The sequence below is a fragment of the Squalius cephalus genome (genome assembly GCF_949319135.1).
Source record: "Squalius cephalus genome assembly, chromosome: 2".
Classification (NCBI taxonomy): Eukaryota; Metazoa; Chordata; class Actinopteri; order Cypriniformes; family Leuciscidae; genus Squalius; species Squalius cephalus.
In genome coordinates this window covers 16,424,160-16,446,765 of record NC_137123.1, presented here as the reverse complement: position 1 = coordinate 16,446,765, position 22,606 = coordinate 16,424,160, and the positions used below count along the sequence as shown (strand labels likewise).

Sequence of the window (22,606 nt, the reverse complement as noted above, 5' to 3'; positions counted from 1 at the left end):
TTAAAATTACATTAAGTATAAATAGTTAAGGAGAATGGTCAGATTTATTATTAAATTAAATTAAGTATAAACCTTTAAGGAGGGTATTTAGATTATTTAAAAATTAATAATAACTTTAGTCAAAGTGTATGTCAAATGTTTTTAAATGTATCATTACATTTAAATTAAATTAAAATATTTTATTAAATTAAAATATATTATTACATTTAAGTGAAGTATTCATTTATGTAAATGTGTTTAAATGCGCATTAAGTATAAATTATCAAGGAGGATATTCAGATTTATTATTCAATTTAAAGTATACATTTTAAATTAATTATTAAAACTACATTAGGTATAAATAATTAAGGACAATATTCAGATGTATTAATTGAAGTATAAATGTATTTTAACGTATTTTTAAATCCAATTAAAATGTATTCTTATATTGAAATAAAATACATTTATTTAAATGTATTTATAAAATTAAATGAAGTATAACATATTAAGGGTGGTGTTTAGACTAACTAAAGTTATTATTAATTTTTAAATATAGTGTAAATGTTTTTTAAATGTATCAGTACATTTAAATGAAAAGAAAATGTATTATAAAATTTAAATGAAGTATACATTTATTTAACTTAATTATTAAAATTAAATAAAAATGTATTATTAAATTAAGTATACACTTATTTAAATGTATTATTAATTCATTATTTATTGTTAAAATAAATCATTAAGGAGGATATTCAGGTTGACTATTAAATTTAAATAAAGTATAAATGTATATGCAATTATTTCATTTGTACATTTAAATTTTATTACTTTTAAATGTATTTAAAATTATTTATAAAATTAAATTAAGTAAATTAAGTTATCTAAAGTTATCATTATTGATAAATAGTTAACATTTTTTAATTTATTAAATTCAAATATTGTTTAAATGTATTCAAATAAATTAAGTATAAATTATTAAGGAGCATATTCTAATATTATTAATTTTAAATAAAGTATTAACTTGTTAAATGTATTATTATTAAAATTAAATGAAGTATAAATTATGAGGGAGGGACATTCAGGTTGATCAAATCTTTCCTCAAATGTCTGGTTTTCAGTGAGTCGGAGAAGAGAGTGTCCGATAAGAAGCCGGCAGGAACGGTGTCTCCTCCGACAGGGAGTCCCACTCCAGCCGCTCCGCCCTCATCCATTCGCACAGCTTATCTGCCCTACAACCTGGCCTTCAACGTGCTGCTCCAGTGCCTGAAGATGGTACACAAACACACACAGAGCTGAGATAATCATCCACAAAAAATACAGGTTTAATACTATTGCAACATATATTTTTCGGGTGGAAAAGTAGCACCTGAATGTAAGTTGCACCTGGTAAAAATTGCACAGATAAGTCATAATTATATTACTATATTAAACACACTAAATAAAACCTATGTATATGAATGTATATTCACATTTTGCATGTGTGTATACCATCATAAACGGCTAGTAGCAGCACTTTGTTAGTGCCGATCATGTGTGTGTTTGGCGTGTAGGAGACTGACTGGAAGGTTCTGAAGCTGGTTCTGGATAAGATGTCGTGCACAATCCAGTATAAAGTCTTGATATTGTCGTCTCCGTGCAGCATCGATCATCTGTGCTCCACGCTCTGTTTGATGGTACTGTACACACGCTTACAAAACTTCAACACTTACAGTAACTAAATGTAATGAACCATATGGGAACTAGTTGATTTGAGAGAGTGTGTTTGTTTGCAGGTCACGGACCGGCTAATATCGGAGCGTTTGAAGAAGACTCCCGATGGATTCTCCCTCACGGATGTTCAGCTGGCTGTGGTTCCTGTCCTCACTGCCCTCACCTCCTACCACAGCTACCTAGAACAGTCCCGACAGGTGACACACACACACACACACACACCCTGAACTTGCTGTCTAAATGACAACACACCATACAGTATATATTAGTTTATAGTTCGGATATAAACACTGATGTCTATGTAATAATCAACATAGAGCAAATCACCTTTTTAAAGTAACTTGGCAAGGTCATGGGTTCGATTCCCAGGGAAAGCAAGAACTGATAAGAATGTAAATGTGTACCTTGAAATGCAATGTAAGTCGCTTTGGATAAAAGCGTCTACCAAATGCATAAATGTAAATGTAAATACCAATTGTATCAATTACATCGTTACACCAGTAGGTGGCAACAAGTGACTGTTAAAAAGTGTATTAGTCATTGAATCATTAATTCAAGAGATTCATTCAAAAACGCTGATTCATCCAGTAATGAAACAAATTAAGTCTTTATGAGTGAGTCATTGAATCATTCATTCAACCCTGAATTTTACATTTTTTTTATTCAGATTAATTCATCATTTGAAATAGATTGCAGCAATTAATATTTTGTCAGAACCTCCAGTAATGTTATTTTGTTTAGTTGTCTGAGAATCGTGATCTCTGTTTGAAACATACAGGTCCACAAATTGGAGGTATACAGGTTAAATCATACATGATTCTCAGTTTATTTAGAAGCGTGCAGCTCTACCATACAGCCTATTGATCTTATAAAAAGCTAATAATCAGTGTTTCAAACCAGTTATTTTCGTTAACAAAAATGAAAACTATTAAAAACATCTATGTTAATTGAAATAAAATAAATTTGAATAAGAATATGAAATAAAAATATTAATATTTCAGGTAATCGCCAAGGCAACATTTCTAATTTTTTTTTAGTTGAAGTACTAAAGTTGCTAAAAGTGAAAATAACTAAACAAAAACTGATATAAAAATGATAAAAGCTTAATAGACATTATAAAAACAGAAACTAATAAATTCAATAAAACACAGCAAATTCGATAAACATTTTTATCATTATCATATTTTTTTATATTAAACTGAGAATAGAAAATATAAAAAATAAAAACATATGGAGGTCCAAACCTGCAGAAAAAAAGAGAATGTATTAATAGGAAAATAAATAATTAAATAAATGACCTGATAAAACAAATACATTTATTCAATTTATTTATTCATTCAGAATATTTATTAATACTATATTTGTGATACTAAAATAACACTGCCACAAACTAAACCAAAATAGAACATTATTTGCTGTATTTGAGTAATTTTAATATTGAGGATGTCTCCAGAAGAAGGTTTTGTCAGATCTAGGAATTTTAAATTAAATCTAAATGTAATAACTTATTTAATTTATTCACATTTATTATGACATATAAATGAAGTACAAGTGTATTTTTCAGTTCTGAGTTGATCATGAGAGCGAATGATTCAGTCACATGACTGTTTTTAATGCACATCTAGGACTGGTTTGTTGAAGGTGTCCCCTGTGTGTCTGTCTCAGAGGGAGCTGGTTCAGTGTTTGGAGAAAGGCCTGATTTACCGCTGCGCTAAGCAGTGTGTGGTGGCTCTGACCATGTGCACCGTGGAGATGCCTGACATCATGATCAAACTCCTGCCCGCCCTCATCGTCAAGCTCACGCACATCTCTGCCACCGTGGCCATGGCGTCGCCCATGCTGGAGTTCCTGTCCAGTGAGCGCAAGCCTTTCTTTCTTAATCCCGCCCATTCTCACCCTCTGACCAATCAGAATATAGTATAGCCTGTCTTTTTCGTCTGCAGCGTTGGTGCGGCTCCCGCGTCTGTATGCTAACTTCGTAGCTGAGCAGTACGTTAGCGTGTTTGCCATATCCCTGCCGTACACCAACCCTTCAAAGTGAGTATCATCATACACAGATTTGACCAGATCCATAAGGGTTTATTTATAACGTTACAAAAGATTTCTATGTCCAATAAATGCTGTCAAATTAGTGATTTCTGAAGGATCATGTGACACTGAAGACTGGAGTAATGATGCTGAAAATTCAGCTTTGATCACAGGAATAAATGACATTTTAACACACATTCACATAGAAAACTAGAATAGAAAATGTAATAATATTTCACAATATTACTGTTTTTACTGTATTTTTAATCAAATAAATGCAGCCTCGGTGAGCGTTAGAGTATTTTAAAGGCAGAATGATCTCAAACGACATGTGTTTTAGTAGTTTTCTTGTTTTTCTTCCACTCTCTGTAGGTTTAATCAGTACATAGTGTCTCTAGCCCATCATGTGATCGCCATGTGGTTCATACGCTGCAGGCTGCCGTTCAGGAAAGATTTCGTCCAGTACATCACCAAGGTGGGTGGTGGGACTTCTGTGCTCATGTGTTCACAGTTTGAACGATCGGTTTGTGTTGACTTGTTGTTTTTGTGTCATTAGGGTCTCCGCTCAAACGCTCTTCTGCCGTTCGATGACACACACGAGCAGAGCAGCTTCAGAGCGCGCAGCACCAGCCTGAACGAGAGACCCAAGAGGTACACACACACACACACACACACACACACTCACTCACACTCACGATCATGCACGGCCGCATCAGGTTTCGCCGTTGGACTCAGTCATTCAGGCGCCTCATTGGTTCATTTTTTGATGGTAGTGGCGTGGTTTTTGGCTTTATGTGTCTGATTACGTCAGAACATCAGTTGTCACACGCGACTCACGGATGCTAGTTTGACTCGTCTCTTTCTCTCTGTCTTTTCTTATCGGTTTCTTATCTCCCTTTATCTCTTTCTCTCATCATCTGTAGAGGCGGTGACTATCAAAACCATTGACACATTCATTTATGAAAGAGTGTTTCTTCAACTGCGGACATTTTATGTCCCAGGGATTGATTTTTATCCAGACTAATAGATTTTGACTTCTGACTATTTGTTACATGAAGGTCACATTAAAACTTTTCTGGAGTTTTTAGTTTTAATACTTTCATGCAATTCAATCTTAAAATAAAAAATCATAAAAATAATCTAAGCAAAGATAAATAAATATATAAATATATATATATGTATGCTTGGTCAGTGTCTTTTCCAAAAATGTTCTATTTCTAACACATAATTCATTAAATTAGTACGTTTAAAAAGTTTGTGTTCATGGAGTTTAATTTCTAAAAGGACTTAATGGCCATAGTTGAAGAAACACCTGAATATAAAGCACACACAGCTCTAAATCTTGTGCTGATGTTTAATGAGCCATGGTCCCATCCTGTAATACTGTGCTCAGAACAACTAATCATATGATGTCTAACAAAGGGACCAACAAACTAGAGGTTAACAGTCCCGTGTGGATTTGAACTGAATCATATTCATTTTTCTTTTTTACATTAAGCAGACTCTTTTCTACTTCATTCATTCTCTGTCTCCCCTTTTTTTCATTTCACTTTGTGCATTTGATTTAAAAACCGAAAGTATCTCATAAATCATTTTAATTTAACAGGAAATTTCCATGCTAATGACTTAATAAACCATTGTAACCAGGATATCTGGTGCAGCAATCAATGCATTGCAATTATTGTAACAACAAGAGAGTTTTCCCAGGCTTACCACTAATAAAGTCCATGATCAACTATGTCCAGAGCCACAAAACCATCTAATCTCATTGTCATGACAAATTCCAGGTTATTTTTCAGTGTTTTTATTGTTTTCCTGTCCTGTGTCTTGTCCTGACACTGAAGCTGGAACTTTGAATTACAAGCCTGAAAGAGAGAAAGATCAACCAATGCGTTTACGTGCACAAGAATATTCAGATATGAATGAGAACTCGGTCATATTATGATTATATAGGATTCATGTCACACACAATAACCTGATTGAGACCGTATTATAGTCTCTATACATTTCTGTAAATATAATAATACTTATTCTTGTATTAATCAGACTTTTGGGTCATGTAAGCATCTTATTCAGAATATCAATCATAACTGAACATTTGTTTAAATATGTACATGTTCACACAAAGGTAATTCTGGGTGAAAAATATAAAATTTTCGAGTGAGGAGGAGATTTTTTTTATTTTTATTACTTGCACTTTTCAAACATAACCTACATTTTGTTAAAGGAGAACTCCGGTCAATTTTAACATTGAGCTCATTTTTTTGTACATTTGGAGTGCTGTCAATACAGAGAACAACGACAAAAATCGGTGTTGCCTACACCGAGTTATTCTATTTTTAAAATTTGCACCCTGTTGACTTCAATGGGGCAAGTACTAAACCTGCTTTTAGCCTCTTAACATCCTTGATGTGTCATTACAAGTGCACAGAAAATGTGAGTGATTCCTTCTGAGTGAACACGAGTGAATCTGACTGCAGTAGATGTAAAAGATATGTATAAAAATGATGTTATTTAAGCCAGCGCAAATACCTTTGTTTACATCCTGTTTTTCGGTTGAAGTCCAAAGTAGTCGATTGCCGAGTTCACGCGCGTGATCATAGGTATTAAACCTATGCGTGTGAACTCTGCAATCGACTACTTTGGACTTCAACCGAAAAACAGGATGTAAACAAAGGTACACTCCAAATGTACAAAAAAATGAGCTCAATGTTAAAATTGACCGGAGTTCTCCTTTAATAACATGAATAAGCATCATTCAAAAGTCGATAAAAGTACTGCACAAAATTGCTTAAATTCAGCGTAATAAATGACAAGAGTTTGAAATTTACTGCTTACATTGTGTGTTGATAGAAAAACTTGTGCGATTACGTTTTGATAAAAAGCAAACATTTAAATAAATAAAAAAGCTAATTAAATAAATAACTTTCAAATAAATCATATAAAAATAAAACGCTTACTAAAAAGATTCAATATTTTATTTGTTTACCTGCATCAGAGAACTGTGAAAATGCATATGTGCTGTTAAATTATTGAAAGTACATATATTTTAGGTCAAAGGCTGGAGAAAAGGTTTATGAATCTGAAAATGATGTGCCTGTAAATGCATTTCAAAAATATATTTTCAAAAGCCAGGCATCACATTCTCCATTCCAGCTTCTAGTTTCACTTCATCCCGTCATTCATCTGTGTGTTTATTTGCTGTATTAATTCACACACATACACATGACCATATCACTGTTTTCCTATTGCTATTAATTTCCATTATAATGATCATTGCAGTGTCTTGAGTGCTTTTTTTCTTCCCCTGTACCAGTATGTTTGTGCTCTCTGATGAGTTTATCCCTTGTTTTCTCCAACTCTTTCATTCTTTTGGTAGAATGCTGACAGTATATTGCTTACTTTATGCCTTGTCATGTGTCTGTTGATCTTTTATATGCTGTTTCTCCTTCCAGTTTTCCGTTTCCTCCTCTGTTATTGTCTCGTTTTTTTAAATGTCGTCCCTGTTTTCCGGTTCTCAGTGTGCACTGCTGACCAAGTTACTTTGTTTTCCTTTCACTTCCTTATTTGACCCCTCCCCCCCTCCTCTGATTGGGTGTGGTTTGGGGGTGTGCCGACACCTCGGATCCACCACCTGTGATTGGTCGCTGGCCACTTTCGTGACACTCCACAACCAATCGCACTCCCCCATCCACCCATGCCGACGTTGTTAAAATATGCCTCAAATTCCCCCCAACTCTCCTTGGTCACGACCTTACCCTGACGCACACCTGACCTCGTTTGCCCTCGGGCAGTTTGCGGACGACCAAAGTGGCGAAGCAAGGCCCCAGCGCAAACTCTCCCGTTAAAGACCTGAAAGATCTGTCGGCCATGGACGCCTTCCGCTCCCGAAGCATCAGTGTGTCCGAGCATGCGGTGCGCAGGTAGAGCATTTTTGGTAACATCAGCAACCGATTTATATCCCTACTTTTCCTTTTCTGTATGCAGGGACGGTGGGCGGGGCTTGGGCATTGGGGGCGGGCGATGCGGGGTGGGCGTGGACATCTGGTTTGGGCTAATTCTGATTGGGCAGGAAAGGGTGCATGCTGGAGGAGGGTTTTGTCTTTTTCTTTCGTGTCATTGGTGGTAACGATGACTGCATGCGCTGAGCCTGGCCACTGACTTGCGTGCACCTGTTTTGATTTGAACCTAACCCCGTTTAGTATTTGCTTTTATTGTGCTGTTTGTGATGGTGTTCATTTGAATGTTTTTTATTATTATCATGAACAAATGGTGGTATCACGGAGGCCCTAAAGGGATATGATGATGAGAAGAAAAAAATTAAATGGGAGGAAAAGTGATATTTCAATGCTTTTGCAATATTTCGCAAAACTTTTGCGTTCGCCCGAGAAGCTTCGCGTTTACTCTCAAAACTTTTGTTTTCCATCAAGAAAAGTTGCATTCACTCACGAAATGTTTTGTTCTCTCGCAAACTTTTTCGTTCCCCTGAGAAACTTTGCATTCAGTCGCAAAACTTTTACTTTTTCACGCAACACTTTTGCGTTTACTCGCAAAAATATTATTTACTCTCAAAACTTTTACGTTCTCTTGCAAAACTTTTGTTTTCCCCCAAGAACAGTTGCATTCACTCACAAATCATTTTTCGTTTTTCAAAATCGTTTTTTTTTTTGTTCTCTTGCAAAACTTTGTATTCACTCACAAAATATTTACGTTCCCTCACAAAAAAGTTTTACGTTTATTCATAAAAACGTTTATGCTCTATAACAAAACTTTTTCGTTCCCCTTAGAAATTTTGCGTTCAATCGCAAAACTTTTACTTTTTCACGCGAAATGTTTGCGTTTACTTGCAAAACTTTTGTGTTCCCCTGACAAACTTTAGTATTCACTCACAAAAACTTTTGTTCTTCCGCAAAACTTTGCATTTCTTTGCAGAAACTTTGCGTTCAATCGCAAAACTTTTACGTTCTCTCGCAAAACTTTTGTGTTCGCCCGAGATGCTTCGCGTTTACTCGCAAAACTTTTACATTCTCTTGCAAATCTTTTGCGTTTCCCTGAGAAACTTTGCGTTCAATCGCAAAACTTTTACTTTCTTTTGCAAAACTTTTGCGTTCACCCGAGAAGCTTCACGTTGACTCACAAAAATGTTTACGCCCTCTAACAAAACTTTTTCCGTTCCCTTGAGAAACTTTGCGTTCAATCACAAAACTTTTACTTTTTCACGCAATTTTTGCGTTCCCCTGACAAACAAACACTTTGCAGAAACTTTGCGTTCACTCGCAAAACTTTTACGTTCTAGCGCAAAACTTCTATGTTTGCCTGAGATGCTTCGTGTTTACTCGCAAAATGTTTACATTCTCTTGCAAATCTTTTGTTTCCCTGAGAAACTTTGCGTTCAATCGCAAAACTTTAACTTTATCGCGCAAAACTTTTGCGTTCGCCCAAGAAGCTTCACATTTACTCACAAAACGTTTATGCTCTCTAACAAAACTTTTTCGTTCCCCTGAGAAACTTTGCGTTCACTCGCAAAACTTTTACGTTCTAGCGCAAAACTTCTGTGTTCGCCCGAGATGTTTCGCGTTTACTCGCAAAACATTTACATTCTCTCGCAAATCTTATGTGTTTCTCTTAGAAACTTTGAGTTCGATTGCAAAACTTTTACTTTCTCGCGCAAAACTTTTGCGTTCGCCCGAGAAGCTTCACGTTTACTCACAAAAACTTTTATGCTCTCTAGCAAAACTTTTGCGTTCCACTGAGAAACTTTGCGTTCGATCGCATAACTTTTACTTTCACGCGCAAAACTTTTGCGTTCTCCCGAGAAGCTTCACGTTTACTCACGTAACGCTCTCTAGCAAAACTTTTGCGTTCCACTGAGAAACTTTGCGTTAATCCGCAAAACGTTTGTGATGGAAATAATACGAGGTGAGAGGAAAAACTCTTTTGCTAGTGAACGCAGTTTGTCGGGGACACAGTATTTCTGTGAGACGATGCAAAAGTGTTGCGAGCGAGCACACAAGCATTGAAATATAGCATTTCTTCCCAACTGTTTTTTTCCCCTTCTCCATGTCCCTTCAAGGGCTTCGTTCTGTACACAGGAAGCATGCGAGATTGAAAAAGCGAAAGTTGGCCGACAGTCACACAATCTAGCGTCAAGCTTTTCTGTCTTTGCTGTTTGTTAAACGAAATGAACTGCAGAAATTCAGCTCCCAAACACTAGGGGGCACACTCAACTTTCTCAGCCTGCCGCCTGTTTTAACCTTCACTTATTCACATCATGTTCACACTCTCTTTACACATGATCCAGGTAAGTATCCATCCATGTTTCATCAAAGTGCATCTCGAACTATGAACATGAAACGCTGCAGACACACTGAAAATGCTACACTGACTTCAAATGCTGTTCCTCCATGTTTTGTTTTTCACCCAATGATTTAAAAAAGAAAGAAAGTGTTTTTTAGCACTTATGGAAATTCTGTTATCATTTACTCACCTCATGTCATTTCAAACCCATATGAAACACATTTGTGGTTTTTCCACTCAACACACTGGACATGCCTCATTTTCATTTGCATACATTTAAATATGAAGTTTGACCTCCTCCTGCTGCTCAATAACTCATTAACACGTAACCAGCAGAGGGCAGCGTAGCATCAGAAGAGATTTACACCAACAGGCGGAGGGAGAGAAATTGGCAATAATAAACCCCGAACGTCTGTGTTTTAGAAACCCAGTGCATCTAATTACCATAAAATCTATTAATTCAGTGTCTACAAGTTAAAGGGTGGTAGAGAATAGAAAGTCCTTTAATAACAAGCTCAGGGATTTCATACGGCATATTTGTTTTATTATGTAGATTACCCTGTCATTGCTTTGCTAAGTATTTCTGTGCCGAGGGGTTTTGTTTGGATCATACCAAGGTTGCTCTTTATGATTTAATGACATTTTTGGCGAGCTAATTATGCTGGAATGGATCTAAATCACATGCCTGAGTTGAAAGTCAACATGAAGAAAATGTACCGCTTCAGTTTCATAAATCAACTGGAAAATGAAACTTTTTCTGTTTTCCCCCTCTAAATGAATCAAATATTAATTGCTCACTAGAAATCCAGTGAAGAAATGAATATGCTCTGAACGCATTTATATTCAGCCGTCATCGCTTATTGCATCAATAGAGTAAAATTATTATTATCATCTTCTCCACACTCATCAACACTCATCCGACTGCCGCTAATAGGGATGATGGAGGGGCTTGATGAGCAGTGAAATGTTTTCAGTGTGTGACACAGCAGTGAAAAGATGTTTATGTTGGAATTTGTGCCTTTTGGAAAAGATCAACGTGCTTAGAGAATATCATGATATCAATGGAAGGGTTTGATATTATGATCAGCTGTGCTGGACGCCCAGGATTCAGAGACTTGATGTAGATTTCATGTTAAGTTAAGATAAATTTGACAGGTTCTTATCTTGGTTTTATTTGAGTGCTCTTTATCTGGAAAATTCATGCATTTAATGTGCAAACAGATATGCTAATAATTTGGACATTAAAGCATTATAGGTCAACTCTGAGATGAGGCGTCCACTTCAGCTGGACACAAACTGGGACTCTCTCTCTCTCTCTCTCTCTCTCTCTCTCTCTCTCTGTGTGTGTGTGTGTGTGTATGCGTGCTGGATGAGCCTGTTTATGGACGCTCCAGTGATTTGCTATGGTGCGCTGGTTAAGGCTTAGACGGGTACACCAGAAGGTTGTTGGATCGATTCCGGTGAGGAAAAAGTCAATTGTGCCCTCGTGCAAAAGCAGCCGAAGGAATGTTCTAGATTCAGCTTAATCTCTTATCGACAGCGTTTGTCAGTTACTACGGAAAATAGCATTGACTCTTCCATCAGGCTGTGTTTGTTTACATCAACACATTTATAGGGGAAGTCAACAGGGGTCATTCACTTTTAGGGCTTGAATTTTTTATTTTTCTGTACATCATTTTTTGCTATTTAAGCTGTAAACTGTAAAGTATGACGCGAAAGTTATTGTTTAGTGGTTTTACGAGGTCATGACAAGTAAAGTAAGTGATTCCAGCTCACTAATCTCATGTTAAAATATCTGATGTGAATGTTGTCTTTATTACCTTAAATGTATTACTTTTCCCTGTTCACTTCTATTGTACGTACATTACAGTAACCGTGAAAAGGTGATTTAAAGCCTCCGTCCTTCATGGAGTTAGTTCAATTGCCTAAAAATGTGCATTTCATTTGCTGGAAATTACTTTTAAAAATATGCACACTCAAGTTTGATATAAAATTATGCATTAAGTAAATAAAGTAAATAAGTAATATACTTTTATAAAGTAAATAAAAATATGTTATACGTAAAATAATTAAAATATGTGTATATATAATTTACTTAATATTAAGATATAATTATTATTTACTTATAAAATAATAATTTAAAATTATATATATATATATTATAATTTTTTATATATATTTAAAATAATGAAAATATTTTTGACTTTATTAAAATGTAATTATTACTTTAATCAAATAAAAAATGTGTATGTTATTTTACTTTATATTCAAATATAATTATTTACATTATAATCTAATAAAGACAATTAAAGGTAAATGCTAAATGAATAAAAATATTAATATTTTAATAAGTAATTTTTTAAATAAATGTATAAGAAATAAATAAATGTTTAATTTTTTGTTGTTGCTAACGCTGTCTTTATTCAGTAGGATAGTGGAGAGGTGACATTTCATTGCACACCAGAGATAAACTGCGTCACAAGCTTATCAGTGTGAAATATTGGCATTTAAGTCCAGGTCTCTGAAGGTGAAGTTCACGGTGTCGTTCTGTGGTGTGTGTGTGTGTGTGTATCATTCTCCACATAGAATATAGTTTTTATTTTGATAGACATTCTGTTGGCTTATAAAAGAGTGACATCAGATGATGCAGGTCACGCTGAAACTCCTTTATTTTGTTGAGCGCGTTTGTCGTCTCTGACGCCCACATGTACTCATATCCGTCCTTGTTGGACTGTTGGTGATAAATGGCTGCTGTTTATTCCTCGCCAGTATTACACACACACACACACACACGTCAAGTTTGTGATTTCTGGATGAGTTGTTCACCTGTGCCTGATGTAAAAGTCAAAAGCGCTTTAGCTCAAAGGTGTGTCGTGTGTGTTGTCTCAGTGTATGGAGATGATTTGGACTCGGTTGATTTCCCCTGGGATGCGGTTGCCGTGGTTACAGAAAGGCAGGATGCTGATGGCGGCCTTAGATTAATGTGATCATCTAGATAATGTGTGTGTGTGTGTGGCAGCTGAACGTGTCTGGTGTGGTTTTGTCTGGCTATGCCTTCTCTCTCTCTCTCTCTCTCTCTCTCTCTCTCTCTCTCTCTCTCTCTCTCTCTCTCTCTCTCTCTCTCTCTCTCTCTCTCTCTCTTACTCAAAGTTTGTCCCTTTTACAGACCCAGTTTTGTGTCACTTTAGAGAGAAATAGAAAGGACTTCAACTAAACAAACTGAATAAAGGAATCGTTCACCCAAAAATTCATGCATATTAAAAAAAACCACAACACGATTGGTCAATGCACAATGGTGTAAAGCGCAAATGAGATTTACAGTTAATAATTAATTAAATTTGGGTCTGTTCCTTGCAAAAATTTCCATATATATCTTCTAAAGACTTTGAATATAGTGTGAGAGTCATACGGGCCACTTTTAGGAAACTTTAAACGTGTTATGACAGTTTTGGAGCTCATTTTTTGTTCTAGTCAAGAAATAAAGTCATGTGGTTTTAGAATGACATGAGAGTGAAAGTGTTACTTTAGTATTAATATTTTGAATGAGCTTTTATTTTTATATTTTCAGTTTTCATTTTAAATTTAAATAAAGTTCTAGTAATTTTTGTAGTTAAGTAGTTTATAGTTTTTTATATTTCTGTTAGTGCTGTCAAATCGATTAATTGGTTTGTATAATTTATAAGTACACACACACATATTTACAAACTTTTATGTTAGATGCGATTAATCAATATGACCGCACTAACTTCTATATAAATCTATTTTTATATCATTTTTATTTTTTAATAGAATTTTTATTTCTTTAACTTTAAACATTTTATTTCAGTTAGTTGCCAAGGCAACATTTCTAATTTAAATATCATTTTTTCCCCACCTACATATGTATATATAGTTTCAATTACCGATTGAAATAAAATGACTCTTATTATTCTCAGGTTTAGATGACACTGCCGAGTGAGTAATTCTTTGGGTGAACTATTCCTTTAAGCAAAGATGAACAAACATAATGTCTTAATTTGATTCATGGAGTGTGAGTCTGTGTTTTAACTGCATGTGTGTGTGTGTGTGTTTTCAGTGGGTCACTCCAGCTTCAATCACCATCTGAATCTGATTCATTACCCGCTGACTCTCTCGCTTCACACGGTGTCCTAAACAGCCGTGACTCCATTTGCAATCATGACAAGCAAAATAGACGGTGTAGCTCCGCCCACAGTGATGTCATAATCGGAATCAAATGAATCAGAACTGGAATCAGTCAGTTCCGCTGGCATCATGTCTGGTTAGGACACTGTGTTAGAGAGCGAGCAATGACTTCACTAGCACCAGTGTGAGCTGGTTGTGAATCTGACCTCTGACCCCTGTGTGTGACCCCTGACCCCCGTCCTGTGCAGGATGCAGACGTCCACCACCACCTGCAGCCTGGGCTCGGCCGACGAGAACGCGGTGATGCAGGCCGACGACGCGCTGAAGACGGTCCACCTGGAGCTGACCGAGACCTGCCTGGACATGATGGCCCGATACGTCTTCTCCAACTTCTCTGCGCTGCCCAAGAGGTGCCCAGCTACACCTCACAGTCATCTTACATTTACTGCCCTAATTTAATCACATTAGTATTTATCAGGTCGATCAATCACAATTAAATGCGTCAATCATTTAGTGTTTGATGAGAAACGCCATTAAGTGAAGATAATTCAGTTTGTTACATTATCATGTTAGATGAAAGCGTTGAATGATAAAGCATGAGTAATTGTGTTTTTTTATCGTGTGTATATATTATATTATATTATTTAAAATAAATATATATTTTGCTCTAAATGAACACATTATATTAAGTAACTATTATATAATTGTAAATTTTTGTTTTATCAGGTTTTAAAAAAAAGAATTAATAATAATAATTTCCCTAATTAATTTCCTATTTCCCTAAACTGAAACTGATTAACTGTTAATTTTTATAGCACTTTTTAAAAAACAATTATATATTTTTGAAATGTAATGCATAATAATAATAATAGTATTAATAATAATTGCTCCACTTTAAACTGACACATTTAGTAGTTGTTCATTTTTATTGTTTCAAATAAATAAAATAAAATAAAAGGAGAAATATTTACCTACCTTAAACTTAAATAATGAATTATTGTGTACATTTGTTTAAAATATATGTTAAAAATATTAAAAACAACTACTTCAAACTGAAACAATAACATTTTTATTTTCATTTCTACAAGTTTGTATTCATGTTTGTATGGCAAGAGAATCTCACTGGCCAATTACTTGGGTATAATCTTTTAGCTCATGCATCAATGCACCACTTTAAACTAAAGGAATTGTAATTTCATTCATTTGTAACTCGCTTTGAAACAAAGTGTCTGCTAAATGAATGCATTGAAGATGCACACAGAGCTGCTGCTGTCTCTGCTTTTTCTTCTTCTTTTGTTTCAGGCTAGTTTACACACTTTTAGGTAGAGCCGTAATTGCTTGACCTTCATCCTTTTGTGCGCTTTCTATTTGCAGACCTTCAAATAGAATTTATTTTTCATCTGGGCTGAAGCAGACCGGCTGAGCGCTGCATTGATCCACCTTTTGTTCCAGAGCAAACTTATTTCAGTCGGTCTTACAATAGTTGTTTTGCTCTCTATGTGAATATTCAAATCAGCCGATATCCTCATTCGGCCGGTTGTTTTGGAAAGTGTAGCATCTACTTTTAGCGTGAGAACAGCAAACTCTTGTCATAGATGAATGTGTTTTGCTCACAAGAGTATCTCCAGTGTCTTGTGGCCGTGTGTGACGCTAAATAAAGATGAGTAATGGACTTTATAAAATCTCTCTCTCTCTCTCTCTCTCTCTCTCTCTCTCTCTCTCTCTCAGGTCTCCCATTGCCGAGTTCCTGTTATCCGGTGGACCCAGTATGACTTGGCTGGTTGGGAATAAGTTAGTCACTATAACAACCAGTGGCGGCTCGCGAACCCAAGCTCTTCTCGGTCTGGACATGGCAGAGAGACCCGGAGGAGGAGAAATGACCAGGTTACAAACATTTAACTCTTTCCCCGCCAGCATTTAAAAAAAAAAAGTTGCCAGCCGCCGCCAGCGTTTTTGATCATTTCTACACAATTTCACAGATTCAGAACGATGATCAAAACACAGGTGGATCGAGTTCATCAACACCCCTAATGCTTCACAGTCCTGTAGCTCGTCCTGGGTTGACATTTCAATCAGTAACATTAGGCCGTTTTGATTTATATTCTGTTTAATGTTGATGATCACGTTATTTTACATATGCATATGATTACATATGCTATCACTTTCTTTTTTGCGTTTTCTTTGCACGTGTTTTGATCAGGAGATTCAGCTCTCTTTCAGAAGATGTGTAATAGCGCCCCCTACCGTATAAGTCGGAAATTTACGTCAGTGGCGGGGAAAGAGTTAAACACAAAAGACCTTGTTTGCCACAAGATGTTTCGACACAGGAAAATCAATAGCCTCATATGACAGTGTTTACTGGTCTGAGTCTTGTAAGAGAGAGTCTAAAGATGGGAATGTGAGTGGAAAATATAAAAACATATCCATATATGAATGTTCTGCAGGTCGGACCCGTCACTCCACACGCGGCAGACGAAAGAGGCTCCGGCTATACTAGAGTCACAGTCCGGCCAGCAGATCAACACCACCACTCGCACACGAGTCCGCTCCATATCAGGTGCCAATGTTCACATCCTCTGCACCCGCATCCAATTAAATGGGCCATATCCCTTATGCTTTAAGGTTTTCTTGCTCCAAAGAGTTGTCATGATCATTTTCCACATTCTGACCCATGAAGTTAAATATTTAGTTTGCTACTGTACCTTTAAGACCTCTATATTTAGATAACTTCTTTCATTATTGTCTTACCTTCCATATGAAACCATTAGTAGTTCCTTAGCCAAGTATAATGGAACTGAAACTGTTTGGTTACCAACATTCTTCAAAACATTTTCTTTTACGTTCCACAGAACAGAGATGAGCCAATAATTACTTTTACGACCCTATTTACTTTCTTAAAGGGATAGTTAACTCAAAAGTTTCTGTCATCATTTACTCACCCGTGCTTACCATTTTATTTCCAGTGTTGTTCAATTTTCTTTTCAAAAGATACAAAAACACAACAAAATTACTAAAACTTTAAAGGGATAGTTCACCCAAAAACTTAAATCCTGTCATCATGTAAAGATAAAAAAGTTTGCAGACAGACTTTAAGTTGGCTTGTGCCTAGCTGGAAAGTTTGAAGTAGTTTTAAAAGCTTGAAGTTTGAAGGATTTCAGTTTGTAATCATTTTAAGTTTTAGTTTAGTAGTTTTAAAAGCCGGATGGATGGATGGATGGATATATAGATAGATCCGTAATTTCCCCATTGTGGGACAAATAAAGATTTTTCTTTTCTTTTTCTTCTTAGATAGATAGATAGATAGACAGACAGACAGATAGATAGATAGATAGATAGATAGATAGATAGATAGATAGATAGATAGATAGATAGATAGATAGACAGATAGATAGACAGATAGACAGATAGATAGACAGACAGACAGACAGACAGACAGATAGATAGATAGATAGATAGATAGATAGATAGACAGACAGACAGACAGACAGACAGACAGACAGACAGACAGACAGACAGACAGATAGATAGATAGACAGATAGATAGACAGATAGATAGAAAGACAGACAGACAGACAGACAGATAGATAGATAGATAGATAGACAGACAGACAGACAGACAGACAGACAGACAGACAGACAGATAGATAGATAGATAGATAGACAGACAGACAGACAGACAGACAGATAGATAGATAGATAGATAGATAGACAGATAGATAGACAGATAGATAGAAAGACAGACAGACAGACAGACAGACAGATAGATAGATAGATAGATAGATAGATAGACAGACAGACAGACAGACAGATAGATAGATAGATAGATAGATAGACAGATAGACAGACAGATAGATAGATAGATAGACAGATAGATAGATAGATAGATAGATAGATAGATAGATAGATAGATATTATTTTGTAAACGAGTAGCAGTAGTGTGTATACCAGTATTATTAGTATACAGTAGATTGGCATTTATTATTGAAGCGCTCCTTCCATCACTCCTCTCTCCAGGCGGTCACGCTCTGCGGGCCGGTCCAGCTCAGAGTCTGAGTCCCCTGGTGGCGTCTCCCGAGGGCGAGTACAGCGGCCCGTTGCCTCCGCCCGGCCCCCCGCTGGACGTGCTGGGGTCCCAGAGGGGAATCGAGGACCACCCGCCTCCCTCTACCTCCCACTCCTCGCCCCCGTTCAGAGACAAGTCCTGCCTGGCGGAGTTTGTGCCCATGCTGACGCAGGGCTGGGCAGAGATCTTCATCCGCAGACCCTCAGGTACCACAGACGCTGGAAATAACGAGTGCGTGCTTTACCCCGTAACCTTGGCCCGGGACGTAATTATCACCCACTCCATCTGTTATGACACATTTGTGTACAGCATTAAAATTAAATCATAATAACTGCTTTCCAAGGGCGTTTCAGCGGCGCATGAGCGCACATGCGGCCCGCAAGGGTTGTCATGCCATTTTGATAGTTTCATAATAGCTTGACTCACACCTGCCGTGCCCACGGGCCTGATTTTCCTCATGCTGCCTGCCTCTAAATGAAGAATAGCTCCGGGAGCATTTCGCAGAAGGTATATTTTTGTATTAATTGCGACGTGTCCTTGAACGCTTTGCTTCTTGAAGAATAACACATGGCGTGATGCTTCTTCAGTAAGAGTCCTGAGGATTTCAGTGCGTTGCTGTTGTGGTTTTATTCCTTTCTCTCTTTGTCCGTCACTTTTTTTCTGTCTCTTTCTTTCTCAAGTCTGCTTTATAGGGCTCTTGCTGCAGTCTGAACAGCTTTTGTGCGTTTTAGCTTCAGTGTATTCTTATTTTTCTGTCCTTCCAATCTCACTTTCGCTCTCTGTCAGTGTTTAGTTTAGTTTATTCAGTGAGAAATTGTATTGTAGTAATAGAAATACACTAGTGCAGATAAACTAGTTGTATGAAATCAAGTAATTAATGATGTAAAATATAAAAATATTTAAATAAATCTAATGTTTTTTTTATATATAAATGTAAATTTATATAAAATGTAAAATAATTATAAGTGTTTTTAAAAAATATGTAAAAAAAATATGCAGTATGCTGCTAATATTTCATTTCACTTCTTGATTTTTCATTCATAAATAATATCAAATCAAGTAAACAATAGTTGGTTAAAATTAAGCTAAGATAAAATCAAATAAAGTATTTATTAATTAATATATAAATGTTCATTTAACTACACACACTCTCTCTCTCTCTCTCTCTCTCTCTCTCTCTCTCTCTGTATAAATAAAGATCCAAATGGCTCTGGTTCCTCGAGGAAATAAACTCGGCAGAATATTTCATTAGTGTCTGTGTGTAATTGAGTTTTGCGGATGTGTCATGCAGAGTGGGCAGATGCTGATGCAGATGTTGGTTAAATGGATAAATCGGCATAGCTGAAGGTGTGAACAGACAGCTGGAGGTCTTAATCCTCCTCTGTTATGTGTGTGTTTGTGTGTGCTGCTTTATGAACTCCCCTCAGGTTTAAGACAGACTGCACTCGCTCATGCTCTGCTGGATTTGTTTCCGCTCTGTACCTGTATGTTGTGTGTGTTCAGGGTGCAAAATAAACTTGTTGTCGCAGCAAATGTGAATTAAAAAAAATTAAACCATAACCATAAACATACACTTTTTCAAATTCAATCATGTCAACTCTCAAAGTCGTTTTGGTATGTTAATGAAAATGGCAGTGTTAATGTATTTGGTCTGGGTGGTTTGGACTTGCTACTGCCATTAGTTACATAGACACGCTGCTCTGAGTGTGTAAGATATGCTACTACTGCATCAATACACGTACATGAATCCCGTAGCAGATCTAGGCAGGTGGAGCTGGGGAGGTGGAGGGGTTCAGAGGAACTCACAGCAGAACTAGCTCACAGAAAACACTGAACCAGACTGTTTAAATCTCATTAGCTTCAGGATCAGCAGAGGCCAATCAGCTTGTGCCTTGCGGTAACGATGTGATTGCTTGCAGATTGCATGTAAAGGACCGATCAGTCTGGGCCTGTTTACACCTTGTCACTTCATGCGATTTTTCTGATCGGATAGCGATCTGATTTATCAAAATTATTCCATTCACACTTGGTCACATAAATGGGTTTTTCGCAAAACGGATATAAATCCGATCTCCAAATCCCGCGCTATATGCAGATTTAATATAGTTTTCATCATCGAAAGCAATAGATATGAGCTGCATTTTATTGCTAATCAGCTAATTTCAAAATCAAAGACCGCAATAGGAGGGAGTGACTGGGTGACTAGTACCGACTGATTCACTCATAAAGACAGTCTTTGCCGCCATATAATATATGTTAATGAAATATGAAATAATGTTACTTCTGTTGCTGTTCACAGTCAGGGACTATTTTTTCCAGCGGAAGAAAATCTTTTAGTGATTTTACTTCATGAAAGTTGCATTGATACATATTTTTTGGCTTTAATAAAACAAATCTCTGAGCCCTTCATCCGTGACTTTCATCCTCTCGTACCTTATTGCATTAATGCAGACATTTAAAGTTATTTGTTGTTTGATTCTGTAAATCGGCTCTCGTTTGCTGTCTCTGCTCAGGTAACACCAGCTGGCTGATGTGTCTGGAGAACCCCCCGAGCCCCTTCTCCTCTGAGCTGGGGAACCTGCCGCTGCAGGAGCTGTCCAGCGTGCTGATGGCCATGGACGGGGTGAAGGAGCCCCGGAGCGAGGCCCCCGTTGCCCCCCCGCAGGGCAGGCCCTGTCCCATCCAGCGATCCAACACCGGTGAGCCGCACGACTCCGGCGTCTGATCTCTGATGTTTATACACAGCTGAAATGTGTTCAAAGAGCGAGCTGAGATATCAGGTGCTCCAGTATTTTAAGAAAGTATGGTAAGCTCCGTCAGAATAGCCTACTGCTATACTATTATACACTATCTATGTAGCATGTGTACTGTGTGCTGAATATTTTCTGTTTGCACATTCCCAGTAACATTTGAGAAAATGTGCAATATACAACAGAAACATCATCATCCATGATTTTTAGTTTCTCTTTGGCCTGTTGTGATTATTGAGTAATCGTCTAATCTTGGTTAATCAGTTATTTGAGATAACCTCAATAATTGTGCCGTTTAAAACGGCTGTATGGAGAATTCAGAAAGCCCTGTTAGTAGCGGCATCGGTGGCCTTTAAGTGAACTCTTCGCACTCCGTTAGCCTCGGACGGCCAAATCAGTCACGTAACGCACAGGAGACTGAACGTGATTCAAGGCCCTGATATGATTACGGTGAAGTTCTTGTTTGTTCTTCGCTTAGAAGTTGGAAATACATTTGCAGTGATGTACTGTTAGCGAACATCCTGACGCCGTCTACACTGCTGAGAGCGATGATGAACATGTAAATATGTGCTGTGCGCTTTCCTCTCAGTAACAAAATAACCATAATGAGAAAGCGTTTGTCATCCAGACCTCTTTACAGATCATGCTGTTTTGCCACTCTCTCAGCCTGAGACTCTTTGACTGTTGTTTAGTTCTGTCATCTGGGTCCATGCGATGTTGATGGGTTGCCCTGTGTTGGTTTCTGTCTGTCTGTCTGTCTGTGTGTGTGTGTGTGTGTGCGGGGTTTGTCGCTGCAGTGGGCGCTCTCAGCTCTCTCTGCTCCCCTGATACACCCGGCAGGTTTCACAGGAGTATTTCCTGGGCAGGTAGATATATATATATCTGGTGTGTGTATGTGGCTCTTTATTAACACTCAACAGACCAGAGCAACCCGACTAATCAAAGATGAACTCAACCAATCGCCATACAACCCGAGAACTAGTGATGGGATGATTCCTGATTTTTTTTTATTTTTTTTTATGTCCTCTTTTCCTGGAGCTCTTTTCTCTTCCCTTTGCTCTTTTTCTTTCATCATGAATTTGACCTGAAAAGCATCTTTCTCTTCTAAAGCTGCCTAGTTTCTGTCATCTGGTAATGCATTCCCTTTATGCATGTGATTTGAATTGGACTCGCATAAAAGTGTTCCTGTGAGAGACGGACCATGTGGATAGAAAGAAAGGTTTTGACAGCCATTCTATATAGATCAAGAATAACTGACATTTCACTTTTATGTGAACATGTTTTATTCAACATCAATATTTTAGGTTAAAAATGAACATGAATGCGCAAGAAAAATTTTGTCAGCTGCTTTAATCAACTTTTAGCTTTTAGTTGGCCTGTTGAGAAAATTTCATTTGAAGTACAAGAATGTTCATGTATTATATCAATCAATAAATAATTGTATGTACATGCATTTACCTTCATATTAGGGCTGTCAGTCAATCAAACAAACATTTGAACTGAATTAGAAATTGCAATTAATTAATTAATTGAATTACTTTCAATGCATTGGTATTTAAAAGATCTTGATGGCTAATAATAAGACATACATTTTATTACTTACTTGTCTAATCTAATCTAATAAATATTTTTATTACAG

General features: G+C 36.8%; 1 protein-coding gene across 4 annotated transcripts in view; it reads left to right on the top strand.

The window, feature by feature from the left end:
• Window positions 1-22,606, top strand: part of tsc2 (TSC complex subunit 2) — a 44,006-nt gene that overhangs the window by 8,878 nt on the left and 12,522 nt on the right. The window contains exons 19-32 of one of the 4 annotated variants that reach the window (XM_079895209.1): window positions 1,095-1,248; window positions 1,527-1,649; window positions 1,749-1,883; window positions 3,352-3,541; window positions 3,630-3,723; window positions 4,087-4,189; window positions 4,271-4,365; window positions 7,509-7,637; window positions 14,403-14,564; window positions 15,883-16,038; window positions 16,599-16,711; window positions 18,169-18,423; window positions 20,731-20,916; window positions 21,765-21,833. In XM_079895209.1, the coding sequence (XP_079751335.1) occupies window positions 1,095-1,248; window positions 1,527-1,649; window positions 1,749-1,883; window positions 3,352-3,541; window positions 3,630-3,723; window positions 4,087-4,189; window positions 4,271-4,365; window positions 7,509-7,637; window positions 14,403-14,564; window positions 15,883-16,038; window positions 16,599-16,711; window positions 18,169-18,423; window positions 20,731-20,916; window positions 21,765-21,833 (1,964 nt within the window). The remainder of the gene's footprint in view (window positions 1-1,094; window positions 1,249-1,526; window positions 1,650-1,748; window positions 1,884-3,351; window positions 3,542-3,629; window positions 3,724-4,086; window positions 4,190-4,270; window positions 4,366-7,508; window positions 7,638-14,402; window positions 14,565-15,882; window positions 16,039-16,598; window positions 16,712-18,168; window positions 18,424-20,730; window positions 20,917-21,764; window positions 21,834-22,606) is intronic. The other 3 variants (XM_079895211.1, XM_079895210.1, XM_079895212.1) reach the window with 3 other exon arrangements.